At 36.2% G+C, this 16,617-nt stretch overlaps 1 protein-coding gene across 1 annotated transcript; it reads right to left on the bottom strand.

Annotated features, from left to right (window-relative positions):
- Positions 1-1,195: 1,195 nt before the first annotated feature.
- LOC121387349 (tubulin beta chain) lies at positions 1,196-13,941 on the bottom strand. The gene is made up of 2 exons (XM_041518394.1): positions 13,332-13,941; positions 1,196-2,390 (listed from the first exon to the last, which is right to left on the bottom strand). The coding sequence occupies exons 1-2, from the start codon at positions 13,851-13,853 to the stop codon at positions 1,572-1,574; spliced, it is 1,341 nt and encodes a 446-aa protein (XP_041374328.1). The 5' UTR covers positions 13,854-13,941; the 3' UTR covers positions 1,196-1,571.
- Between the last annotated feature and the right edge of the window lie 2,676 nt (positions 13,942-16,617).

Genomic DNA, 16,617 nt, shown 5'->3' with positions numbered 1-16,617 from the left:
TACTCCTGCACCACGGTGAGGTTACAGCACGCGCAGGGGTGCTACTAATGGAACAATGTAGCTGGTTTCCCAAGGCTAATGTCAAATTACCAAATGTTTACGTCCAATAGCCGATGATTAATAAATCAATGTGCTACGGTAATTTTAAGAGCGCATGTGAATTATATATTAAGCTATTTTCAAAAATCTGACGGTGATAACCAAAGGAATTCTTACTTAAGTGATAAAAATCAAGCATTTCCTGGTGTGCGAACTCCTGTCGTACACCGTTCCTATGGTGTGATCCGGATAAAAACGCATTGATCCGTTTTGAGGTTTGGTGTGTCAACGGTATAATGTAAATCAAAGTTCTGAAGTTGCCTCACATGCAATGACTTCATCGCGATTAGCACAAATGAAGGTTTACGTCACGCACTTAAACTAGATCTCATCAAAACGTTTCCCAGGTATAGTCTTTTTGGCTATAAACAAATGACCCATTGATAGTAAATTATTAACATAATTATAGGATAATATACGACAGATATTAAACGCGCTTCCATTTCGTATCATGTTTATGTCCCGAGTGAAATCATTTTCAGTTGTCACCTTTGGCGAGTGACGATGAAAATTATTTCACGAGGGACATAAACATGATACAAAATTGTAGCAAGTTTAATATCTCTATTTATTACATATAATCAATCTTGAAATCCCCATTTAGTTAACACTGATCTGTAACAGTACATGACAAAGCTATACACAAAATTTCTGCTCAATATCGTGAGGCATTCAATGAAATGTCTGAAAAATAGTTTTTCATATTTCCTTAGTTCAAGGGCCATATCTCTCAAAAATGGACAAATCACCTTGAAAGTCAAACAATTTGTAATAGTATACCCCCCGCCTGCTACTGATGTTGATCAGACTGCTGGTGCTCCCTTGCACCTGCCAGTACAGGCGGTCCCTCCTTTCCTTCCCCACCTTTCTGTCCTGCCCATGACAGGCGTGCGCTACAACAGCTTGTTCTGAATGTGCACGTTAAACCCTACGACCTGACCTGACCTAACACTAAACAGTATACACATTTCAGCTCAATATCTCAAAGCACTGTATGCGAGACAAACGGACAGACATGAAACCTAGTCCCTTCCCGTTGGAACGGTAGGGGACTAATAATAATAATAACTTAACAAAACAAAATAAAACAATTTGGTTTTGAATATACAAATAAAGTTTTATTTGCCATCACCACAGTCCCACCCAACACATAAACAAAAACAAAAAACAAAGTTTTCAAATGCATTTCATTAAGTAAAATTGTTTTTGGCAGTGTTGTCTCTTTTTCACGTTATATAATGTTAAAACTTTTAAACATTATGTAATGAAATTTGTTATACACCTCAAAATGGTTATAATTCAATATGTATTTTCAATATTTCAAAATAGTTCAATGAATGAATGAATGAATGTTTAAAGTTTAAAACCAAGTGTATAATAAAAAGAAAGAGTAAAATAAAACGACAATATTCTGCCCACAATTGTTCCGAGTTGTCCAGATTTGTTTTACGAAAAAGAGTCCAGTTTTCGTTTTAAGCCTGTTCAGCATCTTCCTCTTCTTCGTCGAATTCCCCTTCCTCTTCTGCAGTGGCATCCTGGTATTGCTGGTATTCTGACACCAGATCATTCATGTTGGACTCTGCCTCAGTGAACTCCATCTCATCCATACCCTCACCAGTGTACCAGTGGAGGAAAGCCTTTCTCCTGAACATGGCGGTAAACTGCTCGGAGATTCGCTTGAACAGCTCCTGGATGGCGGTGCTGTTGCCAATGAAGGTTGCAGACATCTTAAGACCACGAGGAGGGATGTCACAGACGGCGGTCTTAACATTGTTGGGGATCCATTCGACGAAGTAGCTGCTGTTCTTGTTCTGGACGTTCAACATCTGCTCATCAACCTCCTTCATGGACATGCGGCCACGGAAGATGGCAGCAACAGTGAGGTATCGGCCATGACGTGGATCACAGGCGGCCATCATGTTCTTGGCATCAAACATCTGCTGTGTGAGTTCTGGAACCGTGAGGGCTCTGTACTGCTGGCTTCCACGCGACGTGAGTGGAGCGAACCCAGGCATGAAGAAATGCAGACGTGGGAAAGGCACCATGTTGACAGCAAGTTTGCGCAGATCTGCGTTCAGCTGACCAGGGAAACGAAGACAGGTTGTAACACCGGACATTGTAGCAGATACCAGATGGTTCAGATCGCCATACGTTGGGGTTGTCAGTTTGAGTGTGCGGAAGCAAATATCATACAGAGCCTCGTTGTCAATGCAGTATGTCTCGTCTGTGTTTTCCACCAACTGGTGGACTGATAGTGTAGCATTGTATGGTTCAACAACTGTGTCTGATACCTACAATGAAAAAACAACAACAAAACAATTATCTTTCAGCTGTAATGTTTCTAACCATAGCCAGTGATGGGAAGGTGGCCAAGGATTACTGAGGGCGAGTCCCGATATTCAACAACCTAATGTAAAACATTGTCTTAATTATGATTCTAAACATTTTGAATTCCTATACTTATGGCAACGCACCTACTCTGTTCTTTTAACATTTAGTTGACTAAATGTTAATTACATGTATACTTGTACATCAAAATTTAATTGGGAAACAAATGCAAAAATTTGCAGATGGACAACCTTAACTTCATAATACGAAACACTGCTACATTAGTGAAAAAACAGACCATGTTGTGGGAATTCCCTATTTTCACATTACACACGAGCTCATAGATACAGAAAAAACTAACTTTACAAAGTCTACTTATCCATTTTAGTATCGTGACATTTTAAACAGCTTTTTCTCGATCCTTCAACGTTTTTGGCAGTTTACTTCACCAACATTAAATACCATGATTTAAGAATAAAGACCTAATTTCTTAAATGCCCTCAAAAAGTAGCGGCGCTTATTCAAAGACGTGTGCCTACTTCCGGTCAAATACAGTACTCGATATAATAATTATGGAAAATGAAAATTCGGTTTTGTGATTTTACCAACATGCTATTAACACGGTACCAAAAACTGAGTGAGATATATCAGGGGTTCAAAATTTAAAAAAAAAATTACTTGCCACAGGGCAAGTGCCAATCAGTTGTATTTTCCCACTTGCCCATACTTCTTAAGATAACCAATTGTGTTACTCCTCTTTAATTTAATACAGTGCTTAATAATGTATTGATCTTGAAAGTAATTGGTTTAATTTCACAAATAAGGAATTTTGCCAGTAGGTTACAACACTTACCTAGGAAGTACTAAATGTATATGTCTGTCCAGTAGTATGAACTGTCTTCTCTATTTCTTGATTTAAACTTTGTTATTTGTTTGGTAGTGTCCACTTGTTCATCTAAATATAATTATTGTGTCGATGTATGCCTTAGTGACCACTTGTATGGCCATGGATGTGGCGAGATACCTTTCCACTTGTGAGCATTCTTTTATGGCTGGCATTGGTTAATTTTTTTTTAGGGATTTTGGCCCATCATTATTTTGAGTATATTATTTAACATTATTTGCCCCAAAACACTTTTTTGGGGTGTTTTTACCCTGTTCATAGCTACGAAAAGTCTCTCGCAAACAGTCGTGGCTGGGCTCAAAGTAAACATGAGCTCTTGTTACTTTGCGAATGTTTTTAAATAGTGCAGGCTTGGTAAACAATGACAGGGTGTGTGTGTGTGTTACCTCGATTGCAGCCTTGTATATATAATTTATTGAGCATAATTTATTTGTTAAAACTATTAATAAAGCAGAAAAAATGAATATATTCATGTATGCTTGGAGGGCATCGCACCATCACAATTATGTCGTAGGGCTAATGAAATCTAACTTCACCTCACCCATTCATTTTACACGAACGTACATTTACCATGCCTTCTAGAATACGGTGGCCCGATGCCCGAGGCCAGTGACTTTTACACTCGGGCCACACAAAAAATTGTTACCTGTTCCTGATGGTAAGTAATAAAAAAAGTCAGATTTTTTTTTTTTTTTTAAATAAATAAATAAAAAAAAAAAAAAAAAAACCCAAACAAAACACCCCAGAAAACAAAATAAAAAATAAAAAAAATATTTCCAAACGAATTGCTACTTTTGATTTGTTGCCATATTTGTTCTGGTAAGTCGGGTTAATATAAATTCAACCATAACAATGTGAAATAGCAGATCAATTAATGTCAACTGTAATCAAACATCAAGTCCATCTTTAAATGTTACCACTATTTGCCAAAACAATGGTGAGAACTGACACAGATTGCCACGTATTAGAAAAGGATTTGGCACACTTTAGCGGTGAAGCAGATATGTCACAATTTTAATTATATTCCTATTTTGATCGCTAAATTTGTACGTAAACGATTTTCTGCTATTTCCATTATTGTGGGAGGTGTTTGTAATCAACATTGAAACTGTCAAAATGATGTACACCTGTGAAATAATCTTGCTACTAATAGGTTTTTGTTGAGCATTTAAACTGGGTTTGTTAATTTCCATGAGCATTTGACATAGAATGTACAACACAACAAATTCGTTAGTGAACCATGTTAGAATGTGTATGCCATGTGACTCAGTAAACATGAATGGATGACTGCTTTACAATGTTGAACGATATAATAAACTTATTCAAATTGTCTTTATAATAAAGATTACACTTTGTGGTACATGCATGAAACCGTGCGAGTGGACAACTTTATGCAGGGACATGGGTTGGTTAAGACTTGTGCGATAATTTCAAGGGAAGTAAAGTCGCATTGTACTATAAATAGCATTACCCCACCCCTTCCTTACTTATCAGATATGTAGATCTCTATTCATACATTAATACAATCTTAATTTTGAGTTCAGTTAATTAGGAATAAATTTATATTATGAAATAAATATTAACTATTTTTTATTATAGGGTTATTATTACTACAGGCCGGGTTTTATTTCTACAATTTGACTTGACAATCATGTCCTGGACATTGGGAATTTTAGCGTCGTTTTACCAAAGATTGGACATTTTCAGTTTCATTTTAAAAACATCTTATTAAGCTAAGTTAGAATTTAAAAAGTAATGCTATACATGTACTTGTGTTTATTCAAATAAATGTATCAACTATGCATTACAAAACTTTATTGGGGAGGGAAAGTTTGTCAAGTGAATGAGATTTTCAGTTTCATTTCAAAAACATCTTATTAAGCGAAGTTAGAATTTAAAAAGTAATGCTATACACGTACTTGTGTTTATTCAAATAAATGTATCAACTATGCATTACAAAACTTTATTGGGGAGGGAAAGTTTGTCAAGTGAATGAGATTTACTTTAAATTCACATTGGGAATTTTTTACTCCAAAATTGTGAATGAAAAACGACATGGCCTCTCGAGAATGGTGGGGAATGGTGCCCATTATCGGAGTCAAAAAACATAGGTGATAAAACCTTGTACTAATGAATATTTTATATTATCACATATTTAATTATTTATTAATATCATAAAGTTAACAGTGGTTTAATTTCATTTGTTGTTTTTATTTCATTACTGCTTAAAAATTAGGCAAGTAAAATTTGATCTGGCCAGTGAATTTTCAAATTCAATGTCAAATTTGTTTCAATTCTAGAAGGCCTGATAACACTCACAAGGAGCAGGTACAAAAACAATAACAATTACATATATGTACATAACATTGTAAAACATGTATGGTTAATAACTGATAGGTCCATAAAATTATTTACATGCAAGTAGTTAACTTAATGAGTCTAGATGATCGAGTTTTCAGACTTTCATAAATGTATTTGCTCATTAAAGGGGCAATATCTATTGGTGGATCCAAAATTATCTTTAGCAGGGGTTGAATTTTTTTCTTTTTTTTCCTACTATCCCAAAGGAATAGTGAATTTCAAAAAACACTATTCCGTCTAAAAATGTACTATCCCTTCAATTATTAATGTACCACTAGTTTTCCCAACTGCAACGTCGCCCTGAACAACATTGTGTAACGAACAATTGTTTATATACCAGTCTATGCATACTAGCTGGAATTACAAACGAACGCACTCCAAACATTAGTCTTGATCAAAAAGACATTTATTTTGTACCGATAAGTGCATGAAAAAGGTCTTAGTAGTGCAAGGATTTGTTCTGCAGAAAAATGTCGCTGAAGAAAAAGCATAAGCGGAATTATCGCAGGCAATTTTCGGTATTCCGTACTTTATTTTCACTTTCATTACGGAATATTGGAAGAATTGTTTTACTATTCCGTTTCGAAATTTACTATTTGCGGAATAGCATAAAATTCGACCCCTGTTTAGTTGTTCATTTTCATTCAAAAAGGTTAAACTTCAATTCATATAGACGGGTTTATTGGCCAGTGACATCAAAATACTGTGTGCAGCCTTGTTTAGAATCACATGATCGGTCCGCCATTAAGGGAGTGAAACTTGCACAATAATAATATATGTGAAGGCATTGCATCTGGGTGTATTTTCAGTATTTATGACCTTTTCAGTACATTTTGTGAAAGCAAAACCAGTATGTCGAATAATACAACCTTATTTAAAGATTGTATTCATATCAAAGTTGGTGGAAGTGTATTAATCATTAAAAACATAAATAATAAAGCATGTACGTATATATTTTAACCTCAGCAGATAAAGGGTATCAGATGACACACACCCTCCCTTCGCCAGCCTAAGCTCCTGTTTTGTTTGTACTCAGTGTTCGAGATTAACGGTATCCCGATATCCCGGGGATACCAGAATTTAATTTTGGATACCAGACTTCAAGAACCCAGTATCCCACCGGGATGCCATATAATACTAAATTCTCAGGTGGGATACCAGATTTTGAAATGTTAGTATCCAACTGGGATACTGGCCAAATTTTTAAATCTCGAACACTGTGTACTTGTCTTGGGCATCATCAGTAAGTGTCAAAGGGATTCATTTTGTAATTAACTAGTATATAGAACATTTTATGAGTAACCAGAGGCACATTTTCGGGGTAATTTAGTGTTGTATATTGTGGATGATTAATGTAATTTAATTTTTTCCAAGAAACAATTTTTTAACAATAATTTTTTTTTTTTTTTTTTTTTTTATTATTTTAATTTTTATTATTAATTAATTAATTAATTAATAATAAAAAATAAATAATATTTTTTTAATAATTATAGAAAAATTCGACGAAATGGGTGGGTGTACTATTTTCAGTGTGGCATGTATGCGTGTTAAGTCAGTAAATTATTTATCATACACTACAATAACCCGTATGTATATAAAAAATAAAAATAAATAAAAGATAAATATTTTGCAGTGTTAATTGCGCCCCTATTCAACCCCATGTGATCACATCTGGAAAATCCCAGAGCTAATACCGGGTAATAGTAACAGCTAAACATTGACATCTACTCTAAATCTAAGGCCAGTCTTTTTTCTTTTTTTTAAACGGTACACCATGTCTTCTACAAACATACATAACTGAAATACTTTTCTATATTTTAGGATGCATTCAGTAAAGTTTCACTTAACAACCATCAAAATTATTTACACTTCCCTGTGTTTAATTTATTTGTTATGATTTTGTATTGTCGTGTAGGCTATACATGCTTTATTATTTATGTTTTTAATCGTTCACAGATTCCCATCGATATTGATATGAATATACAATCTTTAAATGAAGTTGAATTATCCGAGAAACTGGTTTTGCTTTTGCAAAATGTTCCAAAAAAGTTATAAAGACTGAAATTGAACCCAGCTGCAATGCCATCACGTTATTGTTGTGTTAATTTCACTCCTTTAATGGCAGCCGTACAGTTACAGCACTCTACAAAGCAAGTTCAAATTTACTCATCCCTGGCCAGTAAAGTATAATATTTTAGTCGCCAGCCACTTGTATTTTGTAGCCAGCTAATATATACTTGTAATTAAATCGATTCATCTGCTATTTTACGGCACATTACTAATGTCATAATTGTTGTTAGGACCGCATTCGTGAAGGGGTAAATTCCTAGTTGTTAAATAGTAATTACAAATTACTGTTTGTGTCTGGTTCCACTAAAACAGTGAACGACTATTAACTATCATTAGAAAATTCAGTACCCAATAAATTTATCAAACAAAATCATTCCCAGTCTGGAGCTTGACGCGGTAAGACATGTTTGTTTCACTTGTGCATACTGCACGTGCTTTCGTGTGCTCGACTTGGGGATCCTTCATTTCGTTGTTTTTGTCAGTGAAATGAATGAAGTTTTCTGCTGGGATGTATGCAGCCATTTGAACTGACTGTACGCTGGAATGCTTCTCGTTTCGACAGCTTGTACCACCAGGTTGGATTCTTTTTAGCGAGATTCCTTGCCTTTATGTCATTTCTCCGGCTGACTACGTCGACTTGTTTTTTCGTGACTCGTATGATAGCCATTCTGCAGAACGCCACGGTTGTTCACGTTTAGTCTCTATATGTCAAAGCCTGTCCTAGCAGCACTGGAAGATTGACCTCCCCATTCTAAGAAGAAATAGGAAGCAGGGTCGGCCCCTACTACTCTTTTCTAGACTACTTTGCTTTATAGTGATACCATCTCGTATCCTCCGGAGTCGGGCCCGTCCGCACCACTATACCAACCCATGACGACTGGACTATACCCTAGTCTGATACTCTCTCTCGTTCAGACGAATCCGGCTTCTTTCTTTCAGTCCTTCTAAAATGCTCCAAATTATATAAATATTCGGCTGAGCAGTCAATTCTTTTTATTTTTGGCTTGTAACTTTTTATTTAATTTTTGTTAAAAATTCTATTAACTTTTTTACCAATTGCTATTTTCAAAATTCTGCCCATTTTCAACTCTACCCTCCATCCTGAGTCAGGTCACCGATCTTATCGGAGGTCGGACTCTGGATGGGCATGTTCGAAACCCTAGTGGTATATGAGCACATTAAACTAGCTATCTATCTATCAAATGAAATTAAGAGAATTACTGAGCACATTAAACTAGCTATCTATCTATCAAACGAAATTAAGAGAATTACTATTTTAATGGCACTGCTAAGATATGCATTTAAATTGCAGTACTCATTAAAAGTAAAATAAAAGCATGTGATAATATCTACCAGGTTTCAACGTGTTACTAGTAGAACTTTACCAATCGGCTACCTTACTTCTGGTTTAAATAATATTTATTTTTGTCACATACTGCCTTGTAAATCCATAAATACTGTTTTGTAAATAGCTGTGTCTTTAAAGCCGTCTAAAGTCTAGTCATGACAATAGAAAAATGTTTTCATCCTACACTGGTGAACATGACTTCCGACGTGATTAAAATAACATTCAAGACTGGAGAAGTCGTTATCATGGAGGGACCCGTTATCACAATAAGCACGAGACGATTAGAACACAGCATCACACATTTAAAATAATTAAAGACACACAAGTAAAGACACACAGTGACTCAATATCATTTCAATACATAAATAAAACCGGGCTCTAAATGAGACAGGACCGACTTGGTCCAAAACTGAACTGGGGCTGAATTATTTCCAAACGCTTGAAATTCAAGTTAAGGGAGTATTACCTCCCTTAACGTCACGGTGTTTACTCTTGAATACTGGAAAATTGTTATTCATAGTTAGAATACTGATAGAAAGCACGTTTTATGGGAGATCAATTGCTACTGGTCCACTATGTTTTCCGATGTCCAGTTTTGTTTACAGATTAAAGTAAAATTATTTGACAGTTGCCAACTGGCGAATGTGATTTTATTTTTTAGACACCAGGGAATGTTTTTAGTCGCCATGGCGAGTATTTCACTCGCTTTGTAGAGCACCGAGTTACGCCATCTATCGACAATGTCATAAACTGCTGGGTGACAATCGAAGACTCAGTCTATTTTTTAGCAATATCAGTTAGCAGTTTTTCCCCACTTGTAGTATATGCTGTACATTTTAGCAAAAAGTGAAACTTGATCATCCTCAATTTTATTGGGACAGAAAGGACCAAATCTTTGCTCAGGAATTTTTTAGTTTTAACGTCCCCTTTCAATTTTCAGAGGATGACAACTTATCCCGAGAGTAATGAGAGGTTTCATGTTGGTCTTTGTTTTTTTATGTTGAGGTAAAGCCCAAACCAAAATGTTAACAACTACCATAAACTGCTCTCCTACCTTTATTTTTCATTACATTTTACGCACATTTTGTCCAGACAGAAATCTTGAAAAAAAACCCATTACAATGACACAGATGCCACATACTAAATGATAACTATATCACCTATACCGACTTCGCTGAGATCGCATAGGGCAAAAAGCATGTAATTTTGTGCCGGCTGCCATTTTAACTTTTTATGGAGTACACCTCCAAGAGGGGTGAAAGGATATGACTTAATCTAACAACGTTATAACATGTTACTATATAAAAGCAAATGTCATCTTAACTTGTTTAAAGTTTGTTGTGTTTAAAGATATCACTAGAGAACATTGATTTTATATTAATTATGTCACATACTTTGGAGGCTTTCACATCTCTTGAAGAGTATTCTATAAAAAAAGCAAAATGGCAGACTGCAGAAAACTGCATGTATTTTGGCATTTCGTTCTCGGCGAAGTCGATACTGGTGACATTGTTACAGTCTCACATGTGGAATCTGTGTCACTGTAATGGTTTTTTCCACAACTTGTGTTTGGACAATTTGGTTTGGACTTTGGGTTGAGTAACTGACCTCATGCTTTGAAGATACCATATCAGTGTTCGAGATTAACGGTATCCCGATATCCCAGGGATACCAGACTTCAATAACCCAGTATCCCACCAGGATACCATATAATTATTATTATTTTTTTTAATCCTGCACTTATATTTTTCGCTGAAACAATGAATGTTGTCATTTACTGGTGAAGTTAAGTAACAGTATTTTCAGGCAAAAAACTCAGTCTAATGCTATGCCGTAACAATATCTCCCCCAAGAGGGTTTCTGCCAGAGTAAAATGGGTATGGCGCCATACCCAAATATTTTTGCAGATTTTTGTTTTTTAAGTTAACCTTTTGACAAAATTAATTATTCTTATCATTACTGTAAGATTATCTTAACCCTGACCCTAAACATAATCCATTTTCTTTCTTGGGGAGGCCCCAGTAACCCCCCGTTGACTGTGATTGCATTCAATTCCAGTGCCATACCCAAAAATTTCTTTCTGGCAGAAACACTGCCCAACTCACTACCCAGTCTAATGTTACACTGGAGAAACAGACTGGAAACCGCCAAGTCACTATTGTTTTTGTTGGATGTTTCCTCCCTTCAAATTTTATTTGAGATATTGATTCCACATTTGCAGAAAATTTATACAGGTAGGTATTAGTAATGTCAGAAACACTAATATATTACTGCTAAATATTAATTTATGTCAGTATTACTCAAAAATAGATGCCACAAATATTTTTGTCGATTCCGGTTGATTGTGCATTTCACTATTTCGATTGCAGCGTAGCAATAGACTGGGAACGAGAACAATGTTTTCCAAGTTTGTTATGATGTTATTTATGAATTTCATTTAAGTGGGATAGTAAAATCTCAGGTGGGATACCAGATTTTAAAATGTTAGTATCCAAGTGGGATACATGTGTACTGCCCCAAATTTTTAATCTCGAACACTGCATGTGTTCTTAATTTGTTACTTTTTCGTGTTGTTGGGTTAATGGGTAAAGAATTTATGTGCAACATTATCATTGAACGAGCATTTCAATTTTGCAGAAATGATATCTAGACTTGAGCAAATATGTTTTATACATTTTGTTAATGAACTGCACACATTTGAAGACTAGCTTAATATCCTCAATCAAGGCTTTGTGAATAAGACGGTCCTTTGTAGCTAACCAGTCTGTTGTAATACTTCAACATTAATAATATTACATCATATGATAATGGAAATAAACCCAGTTCACTAAGGGATCCTATATTACTGCATCTTGTAAACACCTCTAAAATAGATCAAGCAATTTTTATTACAGCATGATTACATTTTTGGTTTTCCCAATTAGCCTATAAAAAAGTGAGCTTTGGCATGTGTTAATTATATCTGATCCCCAGATTTCAGAGGCATATATACATATTAGTTTGCATATGACATTGAACATTTTAACAAGAGTGGTAGTAGGCACTGAAGTCCGAACCAAATTGTTAACAACTACGATAAATTACCAGTCTAATTAAAATTAGCTCCACTATTACATGTGGATCTAACAGCAGCCTGTTGGAGCTCATGTCCAGTTGACCTTTCATTCGACCAATCAAAACCTTACTTGCAAAATCATGCCAGTGATTTGAAAAGAATTTGAAAACATTCGGGATTATGCCGAGGGTATGCGAAATGATTCGGGTGAATTACGAAGTATGCCAGAAACTAATTTAAATATAAAATTTTATATAAAAAAAATTTCAAGACTTAAAACCCCCCAACTGTGATGGTATAGCCATAAAATCTGTTTATACTAGTATACAATCCAGAGTTTATTACTGCACTTTTGCCCCTGCTTTTTAATGTTGAAATAGACCAACAAGTTTGGCTCTATTGCATAAATAGTCTCGCCGGATATTTTTTGAATTTGTATGCTCCCAAATAACGCTATAAACGGCGAAGTGTAATTGGTGGATATTTGAATTGTTATTTATAGATGAAATGTCACCTGGACATGGGAGTCCACGCAATGCTGTTAAATCTACCAGGGTAGACCCAGTAGAGCTACTTTTAATCAGATTGGATAAATTATTCTCCTACATTTAGTTACTGTTACATTTCCCCCAAATTTTGTCCACATACAAGTTGTGAAAAAACCCATTAAAGTGACAGATTCCACATATAAAACTACATGTAAGGACATGAGAATGAAAGTTATAGATTTGCGTCCACCGCCCGCATGCCGTGAAAGGTACCGCTGAAAAGTTTCATTATTTACAAACTTTTTCATTATTTGCACAAAAAAGGCACTTAATGATCATCACACAAATTCAAGTTTCAAATCGTCAATAGTATTGTCAATAGTGGCAATGTCTACGAGAATTGCCGAACTCTTGATGTGTGGAACGATGTGATTGGTCCTTCTGTTTCAGCACATCGAGTAGACCAATGGAAAACTTCGGCTCTCGCACGTCCACCTTCAAACATGTCAAAAACCTCATTTGGACTTGAATCTACTGTGGAAATAATAGACCAATAAAAATAATGAATAATGAAAAAAAGCCTCATGTGTTTTTAAAATTGTTCGGACGCAAATCTACAACTTTCATTCTTTTGGCCTTAGAGGAAATACGGTAGGCCTAATTATGTATGATGCTAACCTTTGGAGATGGAACAACGGAGAACGTATTCATAATTCTGTCTGGGTATTCTTCTCTAACTTTGCTAATGATCAATGTTCCCATTCCAGATCCTGTTCCACCACCTAGAGAATGCGTCAGCTGAAATCCTTGCAAACAATCGCAACTTTCTGCCTCTTTTCTGATCACGTCCAAAACGGAATCGACAAGTTCGGCGCCTTCTGTGTAGTGTCCCTTAGCCCAGTTGTTTCCTGCGCCACTTTGTCCAAAAACAAAATTATCAGGCCTGAAAATCTGTCCAAATGGTCCTGATCTGACCGAGTCCATTGTGCCTGGTTCCAAATCAACCAATATTGCTCTAGGGACATATTTTCCTCCTGTGGCTTCATTGTAATAAACGTTGATTCTTTCAAGTTGCAGATCCGAATCCCCGTGGTACGTTCCTGTAGGGTCGATTCCATGTTCATCTGAAATAACTTCCCAGAATTTGGCACCTATTTGATTACCACACTGGCCGGCTTGCACGTGGACAATTTCTCTCATTTTGTTAATTTAAATTACCACTCTAAAAATAATAAAAAGTCCGAACGCAAATCGTCTTCACTTTCAAACTGATTTTTTTAAATTTGACGTCAGCAATAGAAACGTCAGAGACACGTGACCGGCTGCATGCACTCTTTCGCGCCATAATTATTTCATTTTATAATTTATGTTTGAAGATTTTTTAGGGTTTTTTTTGGGGGGGGGGGGGCTTAACAAACTAGTAGTGACTGGATGGACCGAGGGTTTGTGCCCTCCCCCCCCCCCTCCACACTTGAGGAATAAAATTTAAATATACTCTTTATTTTAAAAAAAAATTTGGTTCTACTCTATTATAAATACCAATGGAATGTTTATATGCAATACAGTTATAAAATTTATCTTATCTGTCTAAATCTGGCTTGTGCCCCATTCCACTACAGATTGGGCCATGCCCCCCACCCCACCCCATTCCTAATTCAGACATCGTTCCTACTGGTCTGCAGTGCGGAAATATTTGTTTAACGTAGTTCCTAAAACTTGTATATAAAATACCTAGCTTTGTCAAAGTTAATGAATGTATAGGGGTGAATAATATTACTACGTGAATTTCCTTTTTTGCTTTTAATCAAGTTTTGTATTTAAAATGGATGCATCGTTTCATTGGGGCTGTCCCAACTTTTACGTACCGCTCCTATGATGTGGGTTAGAGGTTATGAAAGTAGGCCTAGGCCTATCATGGGCGGATCCAGGAAATATTTTTAGGGGGGGACCAAAAAAGAAGGGCACATTGACTCGTCAAAAGGGCACCTTACTACAAGTTTTGATATTTACAATTAATATGAATTCCTACAGTTCTACGTCATAATATACTAGCAATAATGAAGTAAATTGGCGTCACTTGCGTTAGAACCTCAATGGGGCCCCATTGAGACTCAATAACACAGACATATATCTGCAAGCTTGCGCATGTACACGAAAATCTTGATTTCATTTATCTACAATATAATTATTGTTTACTTAAAAAAAAAATAATTCTACAAACAAAAAGGGCACTTGGACATTTTGAGGGCACTTGAACAATTTTTGGGGGGGACGCGTCCCCCTGGTCCCCCCCCCCCTTGGATCCGCCCATGGCCTATTGGTTAACAACGCCACTAGAGCACATTGATTTTTTAATCATTGGCTATTGGATGTCAAAAATTTGACAAATAGTCTTAGAGAGGAAACCCGCTGTATTTTTTCATTGATGTTAGGTCAGGTCATAGGGTTTTACGTGCACTTTCAGAACAAGCTGTTGTACGCACGCCTGTCCTGGGGATTTTTCCATTAATAGCAAGGATTTTTTTTTATATCATGGGCGTACATAGGATTTTGTAAAGGGGGGGGGGGGGTTCCAAAATAGATTGCAGAGATATTGGGCATATATTTCTATGTTAAGTTTTGAAAAGAGGGGTTCCAAAACAGATTGCAGAGATATTGGGCATATATTTCTATGTTGAGTAGATATAATAATGTCAGATATCAATGTCAGATATATTAAATTATAAAAAAAGCGATTTCGGGGGGGGAGGGGTTCGGTCGAACCCATCGAACCCCCCCCCCCATATGTACGCCCATGTATATGTACCATCTTTCAGACAGGATAACACATACCACGGCCTTTGATATACCAGACTCTCGTGGTAAACTGGCTGAAATGAGAATTAGCCCATTGGGTACACCGACGGGTATCGATCCCAGATCATTCACCTCTGGCCTACGTTCCGCGTCTCGTTTGGAAAGACCTGTTTATTGTTTAAAACCTGTTTTATTGCATTTAAAAAACAAATGGATTAGGCACAAGTTTTGCAACTTACTTGTTATTTTCCATAATACCACTGACGTAGGAAGCTGGGGTGGGGGCAAGGTGGCACATGCCCCTACTTTTCAAATATTTTGCCTTATATTTGCTTTATAGTCGTTTAAAAGTGTAAATGTAAAAGTGCCCCCCCCCCCCCACACACACACACACACACACTTTTTGGCACCTTCCTACACCACTGAATACATACACATGACGACAGTACTCTATTTATACAATAAAAGAAAAAGAACGAAAAAAGTAAAGAAAGAAAGAAAGAAAAAGAAGAAAGAAAGAAAACAAGCTATAAAAGTGTTCTGTATGTTCGATAATCTATATACATATACACATGACCACGTGTTTGCTGCAATCAAACAAAATCAACGCTTTGCAATTACGTAGAGACTATACAAAAATGACCAGACATTATTTAGTAATTAATGTCATAAGGGACATGGAAAAAAAAAATACCTGTATCTTTCACTTAGATCTAGGAGCGGAATCTAGCTCAGACGGTAGAGCGCTCACCTGAGGTGCATGCGTAGTAGGATCGAACCACCTCAGTGAACCCATTCTCAAGATGATTGTTTTTTAACCGTCCCAACTAATGAAGCACGATTGGTATATCAAAGGCCGTGATATGTGCTGTCCTGTCTGTGGGAAAATGCATATATAAAATATCCTTTGCTACTAATAGAAAAATGTACCGGCTTTCCTATAAAACAACCAGTCAGAAATCACCAAATATTTGACATCCAATAGCCGATGATTAGACCTTAATAAATCAGTGTGTTCTAGTGGTGTCGATAAACAAAGCAAACTGTTCCTCTCAAGCTAGTTGGTAAATGATGTCATACGATGGGGAAACCATTGGCGTACTATTTATATTGAGGGGCACACACACTGTGTATGGGTCATATTATGAGGACAGGCAAATATAAAAGG

This window comes from Gigantopelta aegis, chromosome 13 (assembly GCF_016097555.1).
Source record: "Gigantopelta aegis isolate Gae_Host chromosome 13, Gae_host_genome, whole genome shotgun sequence".
Taxonomy (NCBI): domain Eukaryota; kingdom Metazoa; phylum Mollusca; class Gastropoda; order Neomphalida; family Peltospiridae; genus Gigantopelta; species Gigantopelta aegis.
The sequence above is the reverse complement of the archived record's forward strand: the minus strand, read 5'-3'. Positions and strand labels throughout refer to the sequence as shown.